General features: G+C 39.1%; 1 protein-coding gene and 2 non-coding genes across 4 annotated transcripts in view; all 3 read left to right on the top strand.

The window, feature by feature from the left end:
* The window catches only part of adipor2 (adiponectin receptor 2), a 28158-nt gene extending 3556 nt beyond the window's left edge, over positions 1-24602 (top strand). Inside the window, exons 2-9 of one of the 2 annotated variants that reach the window (XM_086147191.1) lie at positions 8837-8906; positions 8992-9283; positions 16562-16738; positions 17625-17796; positions 18248-18434; positions 19565-19752; positions 20613-20806; positions 22282-24602. In XM_086147191.1, coding sequence (XP_086003317.1) covers positions 9197-9283; positions 16562-16738; positions 17625-17796; positions 18248-18434; positions 19565-19752; positions 20613-20806; positions 22282-22410 — 1134 coding nt within the window. In that variant the 5' untranslated portion in view covers positions 8837-8906; positions 8992-9196 and the 3' untranslated portion in view covers positions 22411-24602. Of the gene's footprint in view, positions 1-8836; positions 8911-8991; positions 9284-16561; positions 16739-17624; positions 17797-18247; positions 18435-19564; positions 19753-20612; positions 20807-22281 lie in introns of both variants that reach the window. The other variant, XM_086147192.1, reaches the window with a different exon arrangement.
* A 1652-nt stretch (positions 24603-26254) lies between these two features.
* On the top strand, positions 26255-26326 carry trnae-uuc (transfer RNA glutamic acid (anticodon UUC)). Its single transcript has one exon. It is a non-coding gene; the product is annotated as a tRNA-Glu (tRNA).
* A 1313-nt stretch (positions 26327-27639) lies between these two features.
* Positions 27640-27711, top strand: trnae-uuc (transfer RNA glutamic acid (anticodon UUC)). The gene has a single exon. It is a non-coding gene; the product is annotated as a tRNA-Glu (tRNA).
* Positions 27712-27776: the final 65 nt, after the last annotated feature.

Raw genomic sequence — 27776 nt, 5'->3', positions numbered from 1 at the left:
GGTGTGATAGTTTATTTGTTCTCCATTTATGGATTTTTGTGGGGTTTAAAGAAAAATCTTAAAAGTCATAGACAGCATTGCCAAGGAAATGAGCCAATCATCAAGTCACAGTAATGTTTTAGTGTACTGCAGTCATAAACCTTGAAATCAGTCACCAAATATCAGCCAGTTGTTGATCTCTGACAGCTTTTGTTTAACCTGGCTGTCTTTATTGCTATAATGCTTAAACCACTGTATTCATTCTGTTTTTTCAAGGATTCACTCTCTTGTGTTAAATTGCACTTAATAGCTGACTATTCAGCGTTTATTTAGATCCACCGCATAATTGATTCCTATCGCTCCGAATCATTGGCTTTATTCAAAATAATCATGTCATTGAATGGCTGGATGTAAATTGAATTTTCGCAGTTGTTATGATTCATATCCCTGTTACCTGGGCAACCAGACCCTTGAATGCCATAATTAAATGACATCCTGATGTGTTTTTTTATATTTTAGGTATAACTTTTTTTTAAGAATTGTATGCATGCGAATGTTTAACCTTTGTTTCAGTAACCATCAATGTTAGGTCAGCGTGTCAGGAAATTAATGAAAATCACACAGGACTTTGGTGATTTTCATTAATTTCTGTACAAGCATATATATGTATGTTTTTTTTATTGCTGGTAAAGAATCCTTTATAGTTTAAGCACAATTATGTTTTTGAAGTAAGTAATTGTCGCCTATGTGATATCAGATGAATGTATTTGTGTAAAAAATATTTTGTTTTATATTTTTTAGTGAACATTTGTCATCGTAAATGACATTTGAAGCACAGTGTGTGTTTTTAATCTGTGAACAAGAGGAGAATGTGATCATGTCCATGGTTTACTTCACACTGGCCCTCTTTGTTCGTCTCTCCATCATAAGACTGCTGGCAGCAGCATCACTAATTCACTGCTGTACTGGGGGCAAGGAGTCACTAGGGAACAGACATTTACACTGACAAACGGCAGAGATATTGTGTACCGCATTGATAAGATTATTACTGTTGTTATTATTTTTGAGGTGTAATGGCCTTATATTATTATTTCTATTCCTAATGGAGCACTATAAGTTTTGAATCACATCATTTTCAGCAAATGCATTTTAAAAAAAGGACATGCACCACTGGCTCCTGATTGCATGATATATCCGTCTTTTATTTTCTCAAGAAACACGTCAACCTTCTGAAGCCAATGTATTGTAACACATGCAAAGTGGCTTGAGGGTTTCCTGTAGGAGGGTGATTGGGTGAGTTTGGTTATTACACTTAAGTGCACGTCCCAATGTGACCATATAGTTCCAGTGAACTGTGAATACACTCATGTGGTTTTAAGCAGCAGGTTTAAATCATTGTAAAGCTGTCCAAAATACAAAAGAAGGGCTATTGACATGCCCTGCCGCAGGGACGAACTCAGCACACTGAAATGAATAACACAAGTAAATGAGCTCAACCTTATTGTTCCAAAGCCAGTAATTGGTAACGTAAACGAGAATCCCACCCCGCAGAATGGTTCATGGCGGCATCTATGCACAAAATGATCATCAGTGGGATAAATAAATACAGAATTGTGAAAAATATGACGAGTTGGTTTTAGCATTCTGCACAAGAAAAATAGTACTGTAGGTTTTCAACACCAATATTGCTTTTGTCCCGCCTGAGTTAGCAGACCAGCAGCTCAGGATCTTGACAGTTGAACCAGAAAAACACTGACACTGCATGTGAATAGGATACTCGTCTCCAACATCCTGTCTTTGGGTTATCAGACATCTTTATGTTAAACTAGCCCAGTGGAGAGAGGCAGACAAACATTGCCACAGCTTAGAAGTCAACCTGAGCGGCCAGTATGCAAATGTCTTTTTAACTATCTTAATTATATTTGTTTTTTTGATTCATGTATGTATTCCTTAGATCTCGTTTGGCGTGTTTGCAGCATCATTATTTATTATTAACTGGGCAACTAACAATATGCAATTAACTTACAGTCCTCTCACAGTGGAGTGAATTTGGACTGTCAAATCAATACTAACCAGTTTGTATTAATTATCTGGGCTAAGAGTCTGGCACAAAGTGTGAGGGTGTTTTTACTGTCTTTTAATTGGTCATAAATCTGATATAGGTGTGATTTGCACATCACTGATCACAGTGTCATTTTTGATTCTCTTACGGAGCTCGCTGTTTGCTGCGCAGTGGCGTGCTATTTGGCAAGGTACGATTGTTTTCCTGCTGAGAAAATGACTTTGTTTTGTACTTTTCAATCCAAAACATTCATGAAAAGAAGTTGCTTAATTATTTTCCCCTGGAGAGATTTTTTACCAGCTCATAGATACACGTTCAAGCTTATTACTTATTCCTACAATATTTGCAACCAGGACACTGCTGCTTTTCAAAGAGAAACTAAGAAAGAACAGATGTTTGAAGTCCCAAACATGTAGAGCCAGATGCAGCACGTAATTGTTTTGTTTTGTTTTTCCCACACAGACCTAGCTGAAGGAAACAAAAGAAGAACAATGCTTAACGGCATTTAATATGTAATATCTAAATGATATATTATTTGCTGAAGTTTTGTGAATGGTTGAAAATTGTGCATTTGTATACAGAGTATCGTGGAATGAAAGTAATGCGTGTTCTTCTTTGCCAAGTTGCAGACAGAAAAATACTCAAATGTTTGAATAGTACACTAAATGATGTCGGGTAAAGTTTATCAGCATGTCTTGTGCAAACAGTTGTAAGAAGCCTGCAGGGAAGTACTGTTCACGGGGAGATTAGTGCAGCTCAGACCTGGCGGCCACAGCACTCACTGTCTCCCCCTGGGGACAAAAGGGGCATCACAGCTTTACTCCACGCAAAAACAATTTACTTCAAAACGACACTTCTAAATTACTCTCAAATTGATTTGAATTTCCATATTTTTAAGGTGAAACCTTGTTTCAGCGCATAATATTTAAAAAACTTACTTTTAAGAGTTATTTTGAGTAGAAAATGTAGCATGTAGATGGTTAACAGCGCTTTGCCACTCTCATGCAATGCATGCTAATGCATTAACGTGTGTTAGAATCTTTTAATTGAGCGTTGATGTTTTTTTAACTATTGTGCTTGTTATTTTGAGTTTACTTGTAGTACTTCAATGACATTCGCTTGCTTTATTTCGAGTTGATTTTGCATCAGATATAAATATTTGTTTCTCACCAGCAAACCCTGTTCTTCTTTTCATAGCAACCGTCACGTTGTTTTAGCATCTTGGAATTTATCTCCATATAAGCTGACTTAGGTTTCTATTTCTAAGTATTGTTTGTCTTTTGACTTACATTTGTTTGGAACTGAATGAGAATAACCGAGAAAGTGAATGCTGCTTTCCTTAAAATTAGTCTTTGACCCACAATTTAACATGTTAAGCATACACTTTTATAACATCCTTGGGCATCGCACAATTATGCCAACACAGACAGTGTTTTGTAGGTTAATGAGTCAGGTTTGTGCTTCATTTTTTTCTTGTTTTGATAGATCCTTTGTTCATAACATACATTGTCCAACACATTTATTGACATCTGGATTTCCTATATTTTTGTACATCATTTAGTTCCACTGCCATGTCTTGGAATCAACATTGTGAAGATGAGAATTCAGTAGTTATTAATATTTTAGAGTGCAAGAGGGTCTAATGTTTGTGACATAGTGTTTCCCTTGTGGAGGAAAAAATGAGGAAAAAATCAATTCCCATTGACATTTCAGTTTGGTTTTCAGTTGTTATCCACTTTCTTTTTTATTGTCTGTAAAGATTGATTTCTGCTCTCACCTCCTTTCTGTGACAATGACAGAGTCCACATTGCACTGGGATGATGTCAGCTGTCTTCCTGCCTCTGTGTGTGTGTGTGTGTGTGTTAGTGTGTGTTAGTGTGTGTTTGTGTTTGTGTGTGTGTGTCTGTGTGTGAGAAGGATGAGGTGACAATCCACAAGGGAATGTGAGACACACGGTCATGTGGAGAGTGTATTTGATGAATTACCTTGTGCGGCTATGTGCGAAGTGTTCCAGTTGATTTCACTTTAGGTAGTGATTATCCTCATGTATGCTGTGCTTAAGCTGAAATCCAGACCAATTAGCGTCCCAAGATCCAGGATCAGAGAGCGACATATACATAATTCTTCATCATTTGGAGACTCCTCATGCAAATTACTGGACAGTCTCTGACCTATTGTAATACAGACGGTCAGTCCTAATGCACACAACGTAGTCGCTTGATGTGGTGATGATGATGATTTAAGATCACCGACGTAACCTTATATTCTAGAACACATTTACTGCCTTTTCTGTGCATGAATTGAGGAAACCCCCGTGATGTGAGGTTAAAGTCCAACAATACCGGGGTATTCTTGTGATATAAGAAGTTGTCACAAGTTATGTGATGGCTCTCTCCAAAAGGCAATAATAATAGTAAAAAAAAAACAAGCTTATTCAGTAATTGTGTTTTCCATGCTCCATATCAGACAGATGCCGTGCCGACTCATGCAGTGTTGATAAGATGTTCAGTGTGATAGTAAGCCAACAATAAACACACTGTTCAAAAGTACACGGGTGCAAAGTCAACACTGAAGGATATTTATATTGAAGTTGCATTTACTTGAGCACGAATGTACAAACATTTATTTTGATATTGTCATTTTTTTTGGAAACTACAAATTCTCTAAAGCCATCTGCATCCTGCCACCCAAAAGACGATTTATTGGAGTTCAAGGAGCCGAATATGAATTAATATCAAGTAGTGTAATATTTAAGCATCAATAATATTCCTATATTGTCCATAATTGCCAATTCACAGCACTGCATTGCTGCTCGCAAGACAACTACACACACACACGCACACACACAGCACTGCTGGTTTTGACCTTTAGTCAACTTCAAAAGACAGTACGGTCTGTTTATGGCATCCCAAAAATTGGAAAACTATGTAACAACCGGTGATCTAAAGTAAATATTGTTAACGGGGTTGACTTAAGCGCTGGCTACTTCATGTATTTGTGTAATAGGTGATCTCTGACAAAAGGAAGTGTGCTTCAAGATGCATCAGCTTACATTTCCAGTGTAAGAAGTATTGCGAAATATCTGTCTTGACCACAATTTGCCAAGCATGTCATGAGTCAATTCTTTCTTTCGGGTTTCGCCTTTTCCCCCACATCTGTGATCCTTGTGTCATTCAGGGTCAGCTTGTTGGCCATCTCTTCTAACTTTTTATTACTTGCAGACAAGACGGAGAAAATAGTTAAGTACTGTATGTTAGTACTTGTGTCAAGGCTCATCGGGTATGTGTGCTCAGTCATACATATAAGGAATTTTCAAAGGAGAAAAATAATTTGTATGATACATTTTCTGAGATGAAAATTTTTAATAAATAAATTGTATATTGTTTCCTCCCAGACATTTTGTGTTACCTGATAGCTAAAGAAAAAGAAAAGTGAGAAGCATCACGTGGTTTTGCTGATTATCTTTCAACCCTTTTTCTTCCACTGTATTATAAGGCTTTTTATCCCTACATGTTGTCGGTCTCTTGCGTTCTAACTCTGCCCTCATCTTCTTTGTTATGTCAAGCATTGCCACTTTGTGCTCGATGACTTTGACTCCATGCAAGTGATAATGTGCTACATTTCTGTGCTGATACCAGGACTATAGCAGAGCACTGGTTCTCTAGCAACTGTTGCAAAGGCACGCCCCGTCAGGTTTGTTGTTTTTAGGGTGTTTCTGAGGGTGGTTTTACTCATCTGTGCATGCAGTCTGTCATAGAGTAAGATTGTCCAGGCCTATCTCTTTATAATGACAGATGGAAATTATTTGAGTCCTATTTTTTGCTTTGCAGTTTAAAGACAATCTATCTTCTTTGTACAAACTTTTGCAGATACCCGATGATATAGATACTGTAACCTAGAGCTGCAACGACTCATCCATTAATTGTCAACATTTAAATTAAACTAATAGCTATACAGAACACATTATTTTTCAATGTTGAAACTAAACTGCAACACATCTAGCTATACAGAACACATCTAGCTCATAATGTGTGTATATTTTCTGGTCTGCTAACCTTTCAGTGATGTAAGTTGAATATCTTTGGACATTAAGAGTGCTATCTTGGCATATTAATATGTAATGAATTTCAATCACTAGTCCCAGGCCTGCAATGTATATTTCATCCTTACATACTTTAATCTTATAAATTGCAAAAATTCAGAATCAGTTGAAAGATAGGATTGAATCAGGAATCTCTGTTGAAGGCCGGTTTGTGAGCAAGCTTCAATTCATATGAGCTTATTACTGAGACTGTGTCTCCCTCGAAAAGACCAAAAACTCCCCTAAGTGTTACCGTACATATATTTTCCCGTGGCATCGGCTCTCATCATCAATAACTCAAGGTTTTTTTTTGTTTTTTTTTCCCGACTCCTATCAGACTTGCACAGAACAAAAGCTCTCCGCCATTTCATTATTGTCAATGTGAGAGCTGTTTATTCCTGTATGCCAGTCGGGACAGAAGAGTTATCTTGGGAATTGATTATGGAGACAAAAAAGACACCAAAAGCCGTTCAGTCCTCCTATTTCCATGGCTTACAACGACATGGATTGAAATGTAACTTTTCATCATGACAGAAAAAAAATAAGTCCGCATTTGTTGAAGAAGTACATCGATATACTTTCCAAAGTAGTGGATTTAGGGAAATGACGAGGGCAAGAAAAGCCCAGAGATTGATTGGATAATATCCAAATGTAGGAACATTTGATTTTCACCAGGGTTCTTATCCATAAACCAGATGTCTTGCTTTTTATCATCATCATCATCATCATCATGAATGGAATTCTGCTACTTCCTGTCAGTGGATGTCATTGTATTACAAAGTATTTTGCTTACCGCTTTTTCAAAGACCGCCCCTGTGCTATTTTTTTCTTTCTTGCTTCCAAGACTTTTCTCTCACCTCTCCTGTCTCTATTTCTTTAAATGGAGATGAAAAGCCGCAGATAAAATTCAAATTGCTTTTTCAAATTAAAAATATGTCAGGAGACGGAGATATGGTATCAACCTATTTTGTATTTTCTGCGTTAATGTGACAAAATATAAAACATGACACAAGGATTATGTGACATTGGACACCTTTTCTTCTATCTAAAGCAAGACGTTAGTCAGACTCAATCCAGACGCTTAGAAGCAGTTATAGGCAGATAGAAATGAAAAGTGTTAACAAAAAAAAAGGAGTGCAAATCTGTGTCTCACCTATCGCGCTCTCCTGACTTATCGTCTCTCATAAATTGTATTTAGCAACATAGAGTTTCAGAGTTTGCACCATGTGGAGAAGGGGTTAACATGGGTAAAGGGTTAAATGAAACAGTGCAATAGCCTCCAGGGTTTGTTCACATTGGTGTGGCCCCCTTGGAACTGTGTGTGTGTGCGTTTGTGCGTGTGTGTGTGCGTGTGTGTGTGTGTGTGTGTGTGTGTGTGTGTGTGTGTGAGGGCACTGGAGGTCAGACATAAAGAGAAAACAGAGGTCAGCATGGTAAGACATGATGATATGAATGCACAGCTGCAGTTGTCGGGTTTTATGGAGCGTTAGCGCTCAGACTGTGGGCAAACATACGCAGCGTTCAAGATCAGATGTGCCTGGGCCTGTACGCCAGGTGAAATGTAGATCCTTCAAACCAAGGGTGTTTGCGTTAAGAAGAACCTTTATTCATGTTGGTGTTAAGAAAATGTCTTCACAATTTTCCTTTTTTAATTTTACTTTACCTTTCATATTTCTGTGTAGCCAAAAATTGTCTGGTGTTTTCTTTATAGGACTTGATAATTTCCCTCTCATTTTCAAATGATGTGTGTTAGTAGTATTAAAGTTGTGTGCAAAGTGCTCCATGTGGATATAATCTGTCTAGCACTAGCACATGCTTACGTTTGGATGACACTTTGGGGGGTGTTCAATTTTTGAAAATTGGTATTTCAAGTAAGTAAATAATGAAGTAAAAGTCTGAAGAGATGGAAAATAATAACTGTGTGGGGCCTCCTCACAGAACACATTAACCTCTAGTGGGTGAACTTGTTTTCCTACGTGCGACAGGTTGCTTAACAACACACCATGGCAGTAAGGCGGCGATTTCTCAACGGATACTCCAGACACCGTTCGTAATTCGATGGGCATCTTTTTGAACTTTCAAAGCAGCTTCTCTTATCATCTGCGAAGAAGGGCTTCAAATCTATTAGCTCCTGATAATAGCTGCTTGTGATGTAGATCTGATACCAGTCCGCAAAGAAAATCCTTCTTGGTATAAATTATAGTTTTTTCATTAGACCTTCCGGATCCTCTTTTGAAAAACGACTGTTTCTGCCTTCGTCTTACTGCCGCAGTTAATATTGTAATTACCTAATATAAAGTGTAATTGTTGTATTCAGATTTAATACTGTGAACTGACAAAGTTTTTATTATTTGAACCATTTTCATGCATAAAATTGGTCCCTGGTAAAAAAAAAAAAAAAAGTTGGGGACTGTTGATGTAGAAGGTCTGAGGTTTTTGCCACTAAAATCTCTCTCTGCTGACAATATATTTAGACTTTACATTCAGCCTGAAGCAGAATTTGAAGGCCTGCTAGTGCTGTGGATGGTCCAATGTAGTTGTACTAATTCATGTAGTCCATTTTGTTAGTTTGTCTTTTATTGGTTTTGGCACAGGGCTATTTTAGGACCTAAATAATGTGATGTTTTCCTCATGTAAGTTCTTCATGTTTGGATTTTTTTTTTTTTTTTTACTTGGCCAAAAATAATAAGACTTTTCTTTTTTTCTATCTCCAGCTCCGTCCAACAAATTCCAGAGAGAAGGTGTTGACAGTTAAAAGACCTAAGCTTCGTGAGTGGTGTCCAGGTTGGTGCGTTTTCCCCTCTTCTGCTCCCCACTGTTCAAGTTTCGCCTTCTTCACCTTGCGCCTATATGTTCTCCGTCTGGTCAGGATTGGTCTCGTCCTAACTGAGCCCGCATCCCGAGTCTTCCGATTCATCCCGGCTGAGTTTTTCCAAGCTTACGGGTCGGTGCCAGTCCAGCTATTCAAGCTGGACAAAGGAGAAACAAGTGGGCCCGAGGGCCCGGCCTTTGTGCTGAGACATAGAACTTCAAATCTCTTGGAACGTACGACGGAAAGCACATCGACCGATCTCATGAGTCCGCGCAAGAGGGAAGTGACGCTCACCTCAGGTTCTTCAACCAGACACCTCAGCACCACAGAGTGCCCCTCTCACAATGAGGTGAGTTGACAAAAACAGCTCTGTAGACGCTTTCATCTGGTTGGTTCAAAACCATGTGGCGTGGTGTGGGATGACTTGTCTCGCTGTACAACCATCCCATCATACACACCCTCACATGAATTATTAAAAAGTTGCTGTTAGCAGGGAATTATGTTATTCTTTAACTGACCCAAGGTGTCTTTATATTTAATGACGATTCGGATGCTAACATTCAAATCAAAGGATGCTAATTATTTATCACCAAGCTGTGAACTAACCAACATTCATTTTGTTTTGCGTACTAAAGCGCGTTACAGTTGATATGCATTCAAGACAGTGCACGCATGTACGCACCTGAAAGTTAAGTAGACGTGAATCATCCCCAACATGCTCATGTTTAGCATTTGTGGCCTCCCTCCCAGCCAATTTGTTTCAGCCAGCTTACATTCAGAGCTATAGAGTGTACTGCCGCTTTTTCAGGACTCAAACAACAAACAGCTAGCTGAGCGAGATATTTGTATATAATTACTAGACCAATCGATTGACTGAAACCGTTGAGGATTGCAGTTAAAAGTTGATTTTAGAAGAGGAGTTTGTGCGGTTCTTTTAAAAGCTCAATGTGTCCTTTTGTCGGGGCACTGAATCGCAGTGTTTCATTCCCCGTTTAATTTGCAGGGTAATCTGTATCCTCTCAGGAAGATGTAATATGGATCTATGTCACTTAACCCGGTGGATTTTAACATCCAAAGCAGAGTGGGTGCACTCATGATTCCCCCACCAACTGATTTTATCAGAATATATTAAATAGTGGGAAAATGACAAGCGCACTCTACCAGTTAAATGTAGATGACGTCCCATAACATAATGTCCATCGCAAAAACATAATTTTGAATTATTTTTACTACTGCGTCAAAATCACAGCGGGGGATTTCAGCGTCAGGAATACCAATTGTTTGTTTATATAGTTTTATATAGATCGGGTTGATCATGAGCTTGTTTTCCAAGCCATTCAGCCCCCGCCACCTTCACTTATTGTTGACATTCTCACCACCTTCAAGGCTTTTGGTTACTTGATGATGAGTCATCCTTTCCTATCGTAATCAACCGAGCATAATGACTGGGTTGGCCGTGCCTCCGCCTGATGTTCACTTTGAATTCCAAACTAAATTGATGTGGATATCGACTGTGTGCAAAAATTTCCCCTCCAAAAATAGGTCTGAGTTGTGCACAAACATTACCCTGGAAGGAAAACAAACCTGTGCGATTAGCATTCACCGCGAGCAAACTATCAAACTAATTCAACAAATGTGCCAGTCACTTCTCTGCCAGGGTGAGAGGCGTCTCTTGTATTTTTGAACTGTGTGTTTGTGCGTGTGTGGTATTCATATGACTCCTGCTCTATTCACTGTAAAAGGGAACCAATGTAGAGCCATTGAGCTGGAATACAATAGTGGACGCGTGTGTCTATTGTCTGCTTGTGTGTGCCTTTTTTACCTGCTGTAACACAACACGGATACCTGAGAGCGTTAGGGGCCCCCCTGCATCAATCAACAAAGACGGCCGATCTTAACACCCCAGCATTTTGAATTTTTCAGTGTTCTCTTGGTTTTTACATTAGCTTCTAATGTAGTTCCAGTTGCCTTTACTTCGCACTGACTTCCCGCTGTTGCCTGTGAAATCCACATTTTGGTATTTTTGTGATTGAACAATCCGTATTTTGAGCGATTGTTGCTTTACCAGCCGACATGGCCAAAGCATCGGCGTCACAATTAGGAGGGAAGGTTTTGGGTAAACGTGCTGTAAACAAACAAGAGCACCATGGAGACGCCTTATCAACACTAAAACTTGCTAATTTCACATTTACACCTGCAGCGACAATTGAAACACAAGTCACTCTCTTTGTCGTTTAGGGAAATTTTTATTTAAAAAGTCTGTTAATGTCATTCCCTCAATTTTTGGGCCTCAAGTAAAGCAAATGTAGATGCTCGGCTATGAACACAGGCAGCGGCCACCAACAACAAAAAATGGGAAATACCAGTAACATTGAACAATAGATGACACCAGAGAGTTCTCTGCGCTAACTTTGTAATGCTTTCATGTATTGTTGTGCAGCCTCAGGTGGTTTTCACATCGCTTTCCTTTGCTTTGCTGCGCTTTCCAGCCAAAAGTTTTTTTTTTTTCAAAAAACAGAAAAGGTATTCTAAAAATGCAAAATAACGTTAAGAATGATTCATTTGACATGGCAGAATTTGCACGGCTACTGTAGTCGATCCTCTACCATCAATTCCACACAGAGGAAGTTAACATTGCTGGGTTTTCCCTTCTTTTTCCTTGTCTTCTTTCACTTCTTTATCATTTGGCTGTTCCCCTTTATCTAACGGAAGCATATTATTTAGAAAAGTTAGAAATGATCGTGAAGGTTTCTGCAGTAGCTCTACAGCAATTGATTTGACACGTCTTTGTGTTTGAATTTTGAATAGTTGAAAACATGAACGCAGTGAGAATTAAAAACACAGTTGTTGTTTTTTTTTCCCCCTCACCCTTATGTAATTCTTAAGAAACTAGGGCGAGACGTCCTTCTTTTTTTTTTTTTTTTTTTTTTATTGCCAAGGAATCCTTGACCCTTCTGTCCACTGTGATCATGAGCAGAAAATGAGGGTGTAGTTCGTGTTGCAGAAGCTTCAGCGCACGGTCTGCTGGTTAAAGCAGCAACACGCTGCTTGTTTTTGAGGGTTGAGCTCCATCCTGGGCCAGCTTTGTTCATATTTTGAGTCACATGTCGAACCTCAGTCTGCTGTGCGGGGGTTACGGTGTACAAGGGCGAGCTTCTCTCTGGTCTGTTTTAACATCCTCCCCCCTGCTGATTGGTCCAAAAAGTTTGAGCCGTGTCCCGGTGGACTCGTAACTCACCTCCTCAATCCCTGCCCCCGTGATGATCCGCATGTGACTTTGTTTACTCTGAAGTTGAAGTTCCTTCTTTCGGTGAAAGATGGCGAGTTTTCCTTGAATGCCCCCTTTCCCTGTTTCTTTTTCCTCAAACCGAACTCTGTGAACAAGTGTCTCGATAACTTGAACGTTATTCCTAAATGAATGCTTAACTCTGGGGGAGCAGAACATATATTTTGTGTGTGTAGGGGGGCAGTGATGATCTTTAGGGGCTTTACAAGAAAAATCCTGATCATATAATCCTTAGTAGACCTGTATCTCCAGGGATTTGGTGTTTTCTTCTTGCTCTCATGCATGTTTCCATCTGTTGTGCTACTGTGCAGTCCTCATCAACTGAAAAACTCAAATGATCCCATATAAGAGTAGTTTTTTTCTTCATTTATTAACCTGTTATGTACATTCTCCTGCACTCGTGCAAACGCACTCTTTTTCATGCGTGTGCGTGTTTATAAAATGTCATCAAATGCGTCTTTCTCCCAGACTTTGTGAAGTGAAGTTGTAATTTCAGCGGTTGTGATCAAACCTATGCGTCTGAGGCTTTTCGTCAGCACCTGTTTGTGCCGACCGGCAGACCGTTTGAGTCACACTCAGTGATCTGTGATATGGCGTGCTCCCCGGGTAGACACATCCCAGAGGGATGGAATCATATCCTTGAAAACAAACACACGCTTTCACACTGCGAAATTTGACTCCATAACCTCTGCCATAATGACTTGTCGGAGATGGAGCGGCTGGAGTCGAGTCACGTGCAGCTGACGCTCTCCATTTGTCGTGTTTGAGAGGGCGAGAGAGAAGATACTGCAACAGTTGTGTGTTAGGGGTAGCCCGGGTTTCCGAGAACCTCTTTCCCTTCTTGGTTTTGGCCCTCTGACTCTTCTCTCACCGGTTGTCATCTCAAAGTGAACAACCTGCCTCCTGTATTACCTGCTGCTGGACCGCCACTGCGGACCGCTGGGTGGATTCGCACTCGGAATTCCAATTTCCCTCTAGACGGCTACTGGCTTGACTTTTAGCGCGCTTTGGCTTCTACAATGAGACGTATTTTACATCTTTGGACGAGCACATTTTACATTTTCTTTTTGTTTTTTTTGAAAGAGTACTTTGCAAATAGGCTCATTTACAAAATGTATATATAACTCCACATAAAAAATTAAGATAAGGTAAACTTTAATGATCCCCATAAGGGGAAATTCTTTATTCCCGGCAGTGTAGCAGTTATAATGTCAACAATTAGAAAAAAATGAAATAAATATGAATATAGATATAAACAGAGAGACATTAAAAGACAGAAGATAGCAAGGCATCCACGAATAAATAGACAGCAGGGAGAACAATAATAGCAACAAGATCAGGGATAATAATGGACAACATCATGGAACAGTAAGGGTGAAAATACATAACCAGAATTAAATGACAATATAAATACATAGCAATGGCAACAATAAAATAAATAAACAAAAAAAAAGCATTTGTGTGCATTGAAAGGGAACATTTGTTGTTTTCAGTAGTTCTTCTAAAAAATCTTTTTTTTTCTAATTTAGATCATATTGCATCACATAAAAGAGGTCTTCTCTTGTCTACACCACCATATGCATTATAAGACTGATTAGATTAGTTTTTTTTTAGTCAGCTAATAGCTGAAGGCAGGTACCTTCTGCCCGATGGTTGGTGTGGATGAACTGAAGGGACGTCACTGCTAAATCACTCAAAGGATACTCATGAAATCGTATTCAAGGAGTTTCCACAACATTAAGTTATAAAGCTAATGTTTTTTTGATGTATTTGTGCCAGGCTGAAAATAAAACAAAACAGTGATATACTTGACTTTACCTACTTAACTTGCATTGCAATGAATATAACAGGGTAAAGTTAAATTCAGTAGTTGAGGTTTTTTTTTATTTTTATTTTTTTTAATATATTTTATTTTTGGCCTCTGTCTTCACACAATTACAGCAGAAACAATCGGCGTGTTAGTGTCTCACACTAATGCTGCAAAGCTAATGATTGCAGCTCACAGGGTCACCCTAATGAGTCCATTGATCAATGTTGAAGAATAAAATGGATTATGCATTTCCAAATGGCAGACACATTGTCCTATAAATACAATGATCTGTTATGTTAAACAACATTATGATCATGACTCAATCCCCCACTCAAATAAGAAATGGGGGTCACATAGTATAATTGATCATTTTATCATTTTTCATTGACTTCTTTTTACTCCCTTGTTAAATAACAAAGTAATCACACACAGTTGTATGTCCACTGAATCATGTCTTGAGAAGTGCTGACAGTCCCTTAATGATGACAACAATTGTCTGTTATTCAAATTTTTCTCTCTTTGATAACTTGAATTTTAGGTGTGTGGGTGGGGGTGGGGGTGGGGGGGGGGGGGGGCACCATTTTACTGATTACATGTCAGGTACACTTAGAGGACACCTGCCCCCTCAAACCCATATAAACACACACACACACACACACACACACGTACAGAGACAAAGGCAAACATGCACATACACACTCCTGCACATATTGCTTTATTCTCAACCTTCCAGAATAACCTAACAGTGAATTGGACAGCATCTGGCCTGGAGCCCACACCTACATTATATGCATGCATAGACCCCGTAGAAGCTGCTATACACACACACACACACACGCGCATGCACGCACACACGCACGCAGTGTAATGACAATAGAACACATGTAACAGCTCGGCACTCGCCTACTTACCTTCAACCAACAATTCATCAGACACACAAGAAGATGACAGGTGTCACCTTCTTCCATTGGAGGTATTTTTCAGTTGCTCTCCATTTCTTTTTCTATTCTCTCGCTCTCTCTCCTCTCTTGAGCCTTTTCGTGAGATTACGCCCAAACCATTAGTGTCAGAAGTACCAATATGGAGTTGCTCTAAAGCATTTCAGCTGTTGGTTCTTCAGGCAGGCTCAAAACTGACAATCAGTATAATTTATCCTTTTTTTTTTTTTGTAGAATTGCTCAGTACAAATGTTTAACGGCGAAAGAAAAAATGGAAAGAAAATAAATAAAGTGATGAATATCACTTAATTAGTTTCGCCATTGCCTTCTCGTGTAAGTCTGTGTAGTGTAGACGGCACGAGTCCAAAAACCAAGCGGCTGAACAGACCTTGACAATTGGACACAAAATGACTTCAGTCACAGCAAAAAAAAAAAAAAAAAATGAAGCAAACGCCACTGTGCCAAAAAAAACACACCAATCATTTCTGTGTAATCAAGCTAAATGCTGATCAATGGAAAGCTTTGAGTGGAAAGAAGCTTCAATGCAACATCAGTTTTATAGGAACTGATAAGGCGCTGGCTAATGAGACATTTTATGGCCAATCTGAATATGATAATAAACCTGAAACAGGCCTCGATTGTGATCCGCATCCCTGTAATTTCCTCACCTTTGACGAAGCATCTCTTTTTTTTTTTCAAGCGGGAAAAAAGAACAGGAGCCGCAGCCTTTCTGATCATTTCCTCGACATTATGTGCTGGAGAGACTGCATTGTGCTGCGTATCCGCCTAGCTTACGTTTGATCATTTTTCCCCTTTGTATTGAAGATGCACTTGTATGTATTTATTTTTAATCAAATTAACAACAATTCTGTGTGTGCCTGTTTGATTTCTGATTAATTTCTCTGTTTTCATCACTGAGACAGAGGCACGCCTTATAGTTTTAGTTATTTTTTTGTTTTGGGCAGAATTAGTACCATTTAGACACTTTATGACACCAATTGTTGGATTCCCAACAATGAATTTAATCTTAAAATATAGCCTGATGATTACATATCAAATAGTAAACTATAAAATGGTACAAAAGTAAAATGCAAATCTATTATGTATTATGTTTCCCCGTTTGTAATAAAGTTAGATATAAATGACTCATTTCATAAAAACATGAAATAAAAAATTCAGTAAGAACTACATTTACAAAATGTCAATAGATATACGTATATTAAAACGGGAAAAAAAATGTCAGTAAAGAAAAAAAAGAAAATGTGCTTGTGATTCCTGTATTTAGCTTTTCTTGGAAAAGGAAAAGGTGTGGAGAAGGTTGTGGTCGCACATGGCTTTAACACGTATCAGGTGACGGAGAGCAGCCTGGTGTCAGTCAGTGCACATCTGAGATCCTCCATGTGTGTAGCCGCCACTTCCTTTCTGCACTGCACAAAATCAAAACAGGCACTTCCAAATGTTTATATCTCACGAAGTAAGACCAGGCCGGGGTCCAGTTTCTGCTGTTTTCTTTCTGTCTCCAGTTGAGCAAAACTATCATCAGATAATCTTTCCTCCGAATGGCCTAACACCCCGGCTCTTTTTCCCCCTCAGAGGATCCCAGAGGGCGACGAGGAGAGGAGAATAAAAGAGGAGGATGACAGAGGAAGGAGCAAAGAGAAGCAGCAGGAGGAGGAAGAGGAGAGGAGCAGCGATGAAGGCTTCATGGGGATGACTCCGCTGCTGCAGGCTCACCATGCCATGGAGAAGATGGAGGAGTTTGTTCACAAGGTAATGAAAATACCCCGCTTGGATGGTCTTCTAGCAACCACAGCTTTTATTCCACGCCACCCAAAATGTGTTGTTTTTGCCAAGCAATAGTTGTTTCACAGAGGCCGAGTTTATAACACCGGCCCATAAAAGCACGCAGTTTAAGACGCCGATTACACCATAAAAACAGTCTGTAAAATCACAGCATGCAAAACCTCATGTCCTTTTATACTTGTTCAAGTTGCAAATGAGGCTTGAGTTACACATTGAAATCAGCGCCGACTGGAAAGCGTTCAAGAGACACGGGAGTCAAAATCAAAATATAAAAACGTCACATTAGCTGTTTGTTCCACTGCTGTTTACTTTTCCAAAAAAAAAAAAAACCCTCGTGCAGCTTGGATTGATTTCAGCTGATCTTCTGTGAAGCCAGTATCAGTTCTGTTAAAGTAAAAAAAATAAATAAAAATCAGAGACGTGAGGAGATGAACGGGTGCACCACTGTTGGAATGTGGAACCACACACACACACACACACACACACACACACACACTCATAGATAGCCTGCTGAAATTGCATCCAGCAGGTTGTAAATTAGTGAAATTAATCACCGTGGAGAAACCTGTCAAAGAAGTCCCTCTTTCCTCTCCATCAGAGGTGCTGGTCATATCCAGCTTCACTTTATTTATTTACATCCCTGGACCCTGTTCCTGTTCATTTGACACCCACACGCTGGTGCTAACATACTGTGCATGCACACACACACACACACACACACACCTCCAGGGAAATTCTGTAAACAACCATCTGCTTCTTTATTAGGCAGACTTAAAGGCTGTTAGACCGTCCTGCTCCCGTTACAGGCTTTTAAGATATTGCCGTGTTTTGCGCATCTTAACGAACCCACCAGGTGTGGGAGGGCCGGTGGCGAGTTATACCTCATGACGTGCTCCCGGATTGGCTGAAGGACAACGACTTCCTGCTTCACGGTCACAGGCCTCCCATGCCTTCTTTCCGTGCCTGCTTCAAGAGTATCTTCAGAATCCACACAGAGACGGGAAACATCTGGACCCACCTGCTCGGTAGGAAACACGCACCACCTGCAGAAAACACACAAGAATGTCGAGGTGAAACAGCGAAAGACTTTATCAGCAGCTGAAATCTGAATTTTAAGTCCTAGCAGATTCTTTAGGATCCTCTCCACTGAGAAACAAAAGATTATCTCGAAAATGATCATGTGTCTGACATAAGCGGCATCAAGTGACCATTTAATAAAATGTGGAAATAAAATAAATGTCTATTTAAACATTTTTAAACGTCTACGCAAACTTACCCATGATTCTTTTTTGATTTTCTGTTCCCGCCTAGTGGTGACATATAGATACTGCATGTCCAAATCTGTGCCGGTTTACTTATTTTAAGGACATTTGCTTTCGCCTCCAGACCTAAAACACACATTCCACCAGTTGAATCTTGTTGACCGACGCAGTGAAGTGGCCTCTCAGGCGTTTCTGTCGGTCCCTGTCTCTGCAGGCTGCCTGTTCTTCCTCTGCCTGGGTCTGATGTACATGTTCAGGCCCAACATGTCCTTCGTCGCTCCGGTCCAGGAGAAGGTTGTGATTGGGATGTTTTTCCTGGGCGCCATCCTCTGCCTCTCCTTCTCCTGGCTCTTCCACACCGTCTACTGCCATTCCGAGGGCGTGTCGAGAGTTTTCTCCAAGTAAGAGCCGTCAGAAGACGCCACCCTTACAGTTATACAGCAAAACTTCTTTTAAAACTTTGTCCTTTTATGATAAACTAAGACTTTATTAATCCTGCAGCGGGAAATTCAATTGTCACAGCAGCGTTGTAGACATAAAACATGCCGGCACAGAAGACTATTTACAGGAAACTCAGTATAATATGATACAATAAGTGTAAAAAAGAATGTCTTATTCTGGACAGTGGCTATAAAAATAACAGTTGTAGACCAGGGGAATATGTACATAATATGAATATAGGTATTGCACGGATGAGGGGTGTCAAAAATAGAGATAGAGGTCATGGGCTGGGGGGGGGAAAAAGCATTTTTGAGCAGCATTGCTCAAAAGTGTATCTGCTTGTTGTGTTTTCAGGTTGTAGTTGTTTTCCAGCTGTGATACAACATTTAATGTGAAATATTGTTCCATGAGGATCAACTAGTTTGTTTCAGTCATTAAATGTGTGTCCTGAAAATCCTGCATTTTGATCATTCTTGGCGAATTTGATTTCCTATTTCATTTGTGTATTCAAACAATGACAGAATGCCACATAAATTGTAATGTAAAATGCCAAAATACAAAAAATGACAAAGGACTTTTCCTAAAAATTGCAATTTTGAGTCAGTGATTCATTTCTTTTATTGTCACTGATGTATTTCCTCAGCTCTTCAAATCTGTATGTGATATATGTACTTTTTGAAAAGATAAGCCAGAAATGTATTACTCCCGAAGGAAATTCTTGTTCCTCGTGGCTCCAAAATTGAAAAGTAACATCACACATGATTGTAAAATATAGCACATTATATTAAAAACACGACATTAACAGAGAAATGATATTGAACTTAGTACACCCCATGCTACTGAGAATAATATTGCATATCATGATGACAAAAATAATTTGGCCAATCATGTTGAAAGTAGTATTTCGCACAGTCTAGGAGTAGGAAAGTAATATCGTAGATCATACATGATATGACATAACCTAAACGTGCACATGAATGAACATCATATCACCAATTCTTGGTGTTGAAGGTGAACATAATATTAGGGTTATTATTCTAAGGGAATAGTTCCCCATTCATTTAATTTACTTTGATTTTTGTGTTTCCAGGTTGGACTACAGCGGCATCGCCTTCCTGATCATGGGCTCGTTCGTGCCATGGCTGTACTACTCCTTCTACTGCTCGCCTCAGCCCTGCTTCATCTACCTGATCGTGGTGTGTGTGCTGGGACTGGCCGCCATCACCGTCTCGCAGTGCGACTTCTTCGCCACGCCGCAGTACAGGGGTGTCCGTGCAGGTACGGGGAGCTTCTTGTCCCTTCAAGCTACTACAATCAAATTCTATACACTCAAAAGAACTTTAGAAAACAACATTATTTTGGTCACAGCAATAAACGGAAAACATAGTTTGCGTTCAACAGCAAACTTTCAGTCTTTATTTTTGCCTTAACAGCTGAACAGACTAGTAAATTAGCTTTGAGTACTAAATAGCAAAAGGTGAACATGTAAGAAAGACCTTCTCAGAATCGAGCCTCTGTTTCTTCTTCTCACCTGATTGTGTGAAGATATTCAATAATATTTATAGCAGAGAAGTAATTGTGTAATTTTGATACCAGCATTGAAAATAATAAAGTAATAATGAAAATCAAAATGTTGGATGATTTGCTCAAAAAAACACCTTTCTAAAAATGAGATGATAGAATATCTTAGGATGTATTGAGTCAGTTACACAAGCCCCGGACGATTTCTTCAATTTAAAGACTTTTTGTGGCAGAAAAATGTAAAAATGACAGGTTGTATATCGTTACCCTCTTAAAATAATCGCCTTAGTCATTTTTTCAGATTTTTCAGGAAACACAAAAAACTAAACTATTTGACACACTCTTGACATAGGCAATTTCTACTAAAGGGGTAGAATAGCACAATCTGTTTAACTGAGGATGAAGGCAATCTTTCCAGAGGTGGTCAGCATCATGAGGAGATGATTAAGGCAAAAAAAAAAAATCTTTTCATTAAAATATGACTTAGGCGATTATTCTAAGAGGGTAACGATATGCAAGTGGGTGTATTGTCTCCCAAGGGGTCAATTAAAGCAAGGCTTTCCTGTTTGTTTGTCTGTGTGTGTGTGTGTGTGTGTGTGTGTGTGTGTGTTGAGAAGGTGTGTTTGTGGGTCTGGGTCTGAGCGGCGTGGTTCCCACCCTGCACTTCGTCATCAGCGAGGGTCTCATCAAGGCCACCACCATCGGTCAGATGGGCTGGCTGCTGCTGATGGCCACGCTCTACATCACCGGGGCTTGCCTGTACGCCGCTCGCATCCCCGAGAGGTTCTTCCCGGGGAAGTGTGACATCTGGGTAGGTTCCTCACACACATCCAAAAAGAATAATAATAACAATAACTTTATTTAGAAAGTGCTTTCACTCCAAGTGCTGGGATGTGAAGAGTCATGAGAGACAAATTGCAAAGTTAAAACAAGCTGATAGAGAAGGGAGGTTAAAGAAACAGGAACATTTAATAAGGTGAAAGAGGAAACTGTGGTGCCTCATGGGGAAAGTACAAGAGATATTAAAAGAATATGTCATTTATAAAATTATGTTTAGATATATTTCCAGTATCTGAGACTTCACGTTGCACAAAGCCAACTTCAGGCATCCGAGCAAGCAACCTTGTGGTCAAACAGCCTGACTGACTGACGTTATTTATTTCCCAAATATAATCTATGAATTATTAAACGTTAAACGTAGCCAAATTGAGTTCATATACATGCAACACTTTATTGTAATGGCACTCAGGGACTTTAGAGAGCCCAATGGATGGATGACTATTATTCCCAAGGGAGAAATTATGCTGTCATGGCAGCCGGGTATATCAAAAAACTATAAGGAAAATTGAAATACAACAATACAGTAAGAAAACTTAAATACCAAAAAAATAAAGTAAGATATCTGTATGTCTTACTCAAGGGGGTGTTTATATTGTTAGCAGTTTAGGCCTCAGATACTGTTAGCTGTGTTTCCCTGCAACTGCTAGCTAAAATCGTGACTTCAGTTGACGTTAGCCCTTTATTTTTTGCTTTGTTTCGGCGGATAGAGGCTATATGTTAGCGTGCAAGTTACAAGGTTTTGCTTCTGTTGGTTTTGTGTCAAAGCGCTACTATTCTCAGCACCACCGGTTGGCTTCAGCAGCTGCTAGCTATATATAAATGCCATGACACCTCGCTTTCCGTTGTTGTTAGCCTCGTGTTAGCGCACTACTGTTATCAACTCTCCCACCTGGCTGTAGCAGCTGCTAGCGAAATGTAAATGTTAGCCTCCACTTACGCCTTTGTCGGTCGTAAATTAGCATGCTATTGTGACAAGCTATGTACGTGAATTAGGGAAACATGGAGCCTTTTCTTGTTCTGGTAAAAATAAAAAACAAAACAATATAATTTCACTTCACCCTCTGTCATCCCCCATTTCTCTAAAGACCAAGTCATTTTCTAAAAAATGCTTCACCTGTGATGATTTTGACTTAATTTGATTTTTGTTACGTAATTAATGTCATCAGAGACTAAGACTTACTATACACACGGCCAGTATTGTTAGTATATCTAAGTTATCACAATATTTTCTGTCCTAAAATGCTTAGTTTTTCAGTTCAACAGTTATAAAAACCGAGCACCTTTGAGATTCTGAAAAGCACAATAATAAACTCTCACATTTGATAACGCACCCCCCCCCCTGCCAAAATAGGAGTGTTTTGTGACTTCTTATTTCAGCATTCACTTAAAACTATGACATGAATATTTATGCCCGTCAAATACTAATTTACGCTCTCTTTCTCGTAGTTCCACTCCCACCAACTGTTTCACATCCTGGTGGTTGCTGGGGCTTTCGTCCATTTCCACGGCGTCTCCAACCTGCAGGAGTTTCGTTACACGGCGGGAGCGGGCTGTGCTGATGACGGGACACTCTAACCCACGCGCACAAATCCACAAACCACTCGGTCACTCACACCTTACGCCGGGAGGTTCATGATACACACAGATATACACGGATACACACACTCTCCTCCCAAGAGGCACAAAATCCGAGACGGCGGCACTCTAACACCACCGGCGCTCCCACCAAAATGGAAGAGCAGAGCGGCGCCTCGTCCGGTGCGCGTCTGTGTGTAAAACCTTCCCCTCAAACTGACTAGCAAGGGTTTTTGCTCCTCTGGCCGTTGCTCCGACTATAAAACCACTTCCGAAACACTTTTCTACCCTTGTTCTTCAGAATCTCTCCAGGAAGGGTCTGCAGAGATCTATGCTCTCCGTCTCTGCGCCGAGGTTCCGAGCTTGCAGGTTTTTACAACTCGATTCGAATTGAAGAGGAAGCATAATTGTGGCTTTAAAACAAATGGAAGACATTTTGGTGTATTTCTTTATGAATGCTGGTTTTCCAAGTTACACTTAGGAGCATTCATTCGTGTGGGTGGGGGGAGAAAAACAGTGGATAATGTCTTTAAATTTCTTCCATGATTGTGAAGGTGTCCAGGGGAGGTGGATGAGGTTACTGTCGGGTAAACTTGGCAGTCACTTTTAATGTAAAAAAAAAGAAAAAAAAAAAGAAAAAAAAAAAAAAACTTTTTTCCATGTAAATAAGATTTCTAAATTTGGGTTATAGATTTGTATGAAATATATATTAAAAAAAAAAAAAAAAAAAAAAAATGTTGAAAAAATAAATAAGGCAAAGAGAGGAGGTTGTGTTGCAAATGGAACGAAATGCTCTGTGATTCAAAGGTTTTCATTTTGTCTGATTATGCAATGAGAGGAGTCTAAGTTGATATGAGTCTCATCAAACAAACGCCTGTTCCCCGTCTGTTCATTTTGTGACTGAACGTTCAAGACAATTATGTCACTTTGTCCCCCACACGCACTCAAACCACACAAGAGTCAAAAGTTTTCAGCTTTTGTGGATGAATTGTTCTCGCTCAGGGCAGATAAACATCTGAATATGTATTGATTATTATCTGTGCTATCGTGTCACAGACTATCAAAGACTTGCAATACATACTTTTACATCGGCTCTGTTTCTGGTGAGGTTACCGAAATATAATCTGCCAAAAACTGCCTCCAAATCAACAAATCCCATGAAAATGAGGCAGAAATTTCAGTAAGAAGTCAGCAGTTTCAGGAACCTTTGAGGGAAACATGAAATTAAAACTGCTTCTTTTTACACTGGAGACACACTCTGTTTTTCCAAAACCAGACTGGGTGTATGGATATATTTATATTGATATTGAAAACAGGGATCATGAATATCAAAATATTAATTTTCATCCATATCGCCCAACTTGTACTTGAAACCAAATCTTGTTTGAAGCCAAGACATTTCTGTATTTATCTCAATATGTAGCCATTTTCATTTAGCTTTTCACTTCAAGGTGTCTAAATATAATACTAACATCCATGCCACCAGCGTTCGTTTCTTTTTAATGCCTTGGAATGATTTCTTTAAATCATATCAAGGACAATTTTGAGGGTATTTAATTTGAAAAAAGGCATATATCATTTAAGAAAAAATAAAAGTCTGCAGAATCTAATCGCACAGTTTTCTTCCCCACATCAGTTCTGTTTGAATGCAGCAGTTTCTTTTTGATTGGTTTTGATTTTAATTGATCCTCTGGTGTTTCTGCTATTTTTTTTAATTATTATTATTATTGAAAGCTTTAATTCTTGTTTTGATTTGTCTTTTTTTTTTCTCCAATGGTTTCATGCTTGGAAAAACAGCAGATGTGGAGACATGTCTTCAGTACCAAGATGATGGGCTGAAATCTGTTTTGTGCTGAAACCAAAATGTTGCACCTACGCAGTGGAAACGCTTCTACTCTGAACTCGTCTTAATATAAAGTTTGCTCGAGGTTACATTTCGGTTTGCCGAATGATTGATCGGTGTCTCCTTTGCTTCATGCTTTGATTTGAAGACAAAAACAAAAAAAAAATACAAACCATCGACTTATGTTGTTCTGCCATTCTTAGTTTTATTCTGTCTTATAATAATTTATTTCTATTGGGGAGTGCGGATGTCTGTTGATGCACATGTTGCATTGTGATGGGAGTGTTTGGTTGCAATAGACCTTTACATCTGCTGTATTTGTTCTAATAAAAAGGTTGTTTGAATCTCATCTGAAAGTTGTTATTTAACCGCCGACATCAAAAGGTGCTTCAAGGTGGAATTCCAAGGTCTTTTTCAAAATGTATTGAAAAAGATAATGTAATTACAGGTGGGATTTATCAAAAAGTTAATAAATTGAAATTAAATTCAGTAGTTGAATAAAATGTAAGTTTGTCTGAAGAATGAATCAGTGGTCACTTGCTCATATGAGCTTCAACATGTGTAGTGCCGAGGTGGAAACAGAGGGTAGTGGTGCTCCTGGGAGCAACAAACTTCCTCCCAGATAAAGTGCAAAGATTTTCCTGCATACTTCTGTCTTAAAGTTTCTAAATTTAAATTTCCCATCCAGCAGCGTTGGATCATTTGCCTCATCCATCATGTTAATTTCTCTGTGCGTCGGTTCAATCTGTCCAACTGTAACTCTGCTGAGAAAAATTCCATTGTGCGAATTAAAGTGCAATTAAAGTTAATTTACCAAATGCAATTTTATGTAATTAGTTAATCAATCGGAAAAATGTTAAAATCCCACCCCTAAATATATCATACCACCTTAACTCGTCCTTAAAGAGCTGTAACTATCTAAATATATGACTCTGGTGTCCCCTGGCGGCTGAATTGTGTTAATCTCCTAACATCAGGATCGGTGTTTAGGATGTAATGTGTTTATGGAAAATTATATGGATGATTTCTCGCTGGGATCTATCTATCTATCTATCTATCTATCTATCTATCTATCTATCTATCTATCTATCTATCTATCTATTACCTGAATTTAAATGTTGGAGTTGCGAATTTCACTTCCGCTCTGCGTTGCGGCTTCAAAATAAGAGGTATGGTTGTTGTGGTTAAAAAAAAGTATGTGAAAACTGAAAAAAACCTTCCGGTTCGAATAGCTCGCTGAAGGTAAGTTTGGGTGTGTAGGGAAAAACAAATAAACCAAAGAGTGCCAAAGGTTCGCACTAAATGTTTTTATTATTATTTTTGTTATTCGGTTAGATGCTGCTTACATGACACGCCTGTAAGGCGCTCTCTCGCGGCTGACGACCACAGTTCAGACCAGTTCACAAACCAAAAAAAAAAACTAAAAGTCTCATTATACTTTTCAGTGTGAAATAAAACTGTGGAGACAAATTTAAAAACAGACCATTTTAGATTCCATAAAGTGGGTGGGTGCTGTCCTCTTGTGGTCACGGCGAGTATTACAACAACAAATCATTTCTATCCTGGGAAACTGATGTCTCTCAGATGGTCGAAAACCAAAACTAACATCACTATGATACATGTATGTTACTCAGGTGTTTTCAACTACTTCAAAAGATGAAAAATCAGGCGGCAAGTTAATATCTGTTTTTTTTAACTTTCTTTTTAAAAAGTGTAGACCTTGTGAACAGACAAGTTCCCAAAAGAAAAACTAAATCTACATTTTCAGACTCTTTGCAAAAAAAAAAAAAAATCACAACGTGAATCTTTGACCTTGATCTATCCGTCTATCAATCTATCTATGTATGTCGTATCTAAGTGTAACATAAGTTTATGGATGTTGTAGTTACAGAATGACTTGAACTCTTATTTTGAAGTCGCGACAGAGAGCGGAAGTGTGGTATGTGTACCTGCCATTCAATTGATTGTTTGATCGAAACTGAAACATTCTAGTGCTGTCAGTCCCATATGGTCTAGCGGTTAGGATTCCTGGTTTTCACCCAGGCGGCCCGGGTTCGACTCCCGGTATGGGAACCAATTTTGACTGATGAATTGCTAAAGTCGCCTATTTTACTTTTCTTCCAACCACCATTTCCCGGTAACCGCGTATACCACACTTCCGCTCTCCGCTATGGCTTCAAAATAAGAGCTCAAGGCATCTACAGTGGCTAAAAAAACGATGACAAAACTTTGAAAAAAAGACCACTCCGGTTAGAATAGCTCGCTGAAGGAAAGTGTGTATTTGTGTGACATTCATGATTAATTCAATCCATTGGGAAAGGGAAAATAAACAAACCCAAAGTTTAACTTATAGCAAGAGTTTGCGCGGAATTCTTCCTAATCTGTAGCTTAATTGATTAAGTAGCAAGTTACAATGCTATCGAGTATTACTGATATAAGCTAGTTCCGGTGTTCATTGCTATGCTAGCAACAAAACAATTTACAACCACAGCTTTTTTATTGCACTGTCACAAAAGCTTATATGACATAAAGTATTTCTAAAACTTGTGAAGGAGAACAAAAACGTCGTTCGCTTATTTCAACAATTTAACGGGGAAAATACGAAGTATTTCTCGACAACGTTGGGGACATGCTCCTAGGCGAGAGGTTTGAAACGACAGTACGTGCAAAACAGGGAAGTGTTAAAGTCCCTCAATTGAAACAAACATTAGCCGTCCGAATTGTACCGTTCTGTTTAAACAAACATTATGGCGTTTTTAAAATGAGGTTCTACGTAAAACCAAGCTAAAAATGTATATATTTAGAAAAGAAACGTATTTCCGCCCCTACTTCCGAAAAACAAAAAACCCTGGCCCATCCATGTCTTCAAATCGGGTCCTGAATTAAAATTTAACACATATAAACTTCGACATTTTCCGTTGAGGTGTATTTTACACTTTGTAATTTTTATTGATGTCTCTCAGGTGGTCGTAAAAATGAAAATTAATAAACTAACATCACTATGATACATGTATGTTACTCAAGTGATTGCATCTATTTAAAAAGATGTCAAATCATGCGGCATGTTAACATATCTTTTTTTTTCTTTTTAAAAAGTGTAGAACTTGTGGACAGATCGGTTCACTAAACAAAAAAAACAAAATCTACATTTTCACTCTTTGAAAACAAAAATCACAGCGTGAATCTTTGACCTTGATCTATCAATCTATCCGTCTGTCAATTTAGCAATGTCTGTCGTTTCTAAGTGTAACCTGACTTTCTGTTGTAACTACATAAGATGACTTGGGCTCTTATTTTGAAGCCGTGACGGAGAGCGGAAGTATGGTATGTGTACCTGCTATGGAATTGACGATTTGATCCAAACCGAAAACACATGGAACTGTAGGTCCCATATGGTCTAGCGGTTAGGATTCCTGGTTTTCACCCAGGCGGCCCGGGTTCGACTCCCGGTATAGGAACCAAACTTAATCGATGGGTTGTTAACCTTCCGTTTCTTCTCACCATCATTTGCCTGTTTCCAAAC

The sequence above is a fragment of the Fistularia commersonii genome, chromosome 5 (genome assembly GCF_037954325.1).
Source record: "Fistularia commersonii isolate RoL2024-O1a breed Wild chromosome 5, RoL_Fcom_v1.0, whole genome shotgun sequence".
NCBI classification, from domain to species: domain Eukaryota; kingdom Metazoa; phylum Chordata; class Actinopteri; order Syngnathiformes; family Fistulariidae; genus Fistularia; species Fistularia commersonii.
This window is presented reverse-complemented; position numbering and strand designations above follow the sequence as displayed.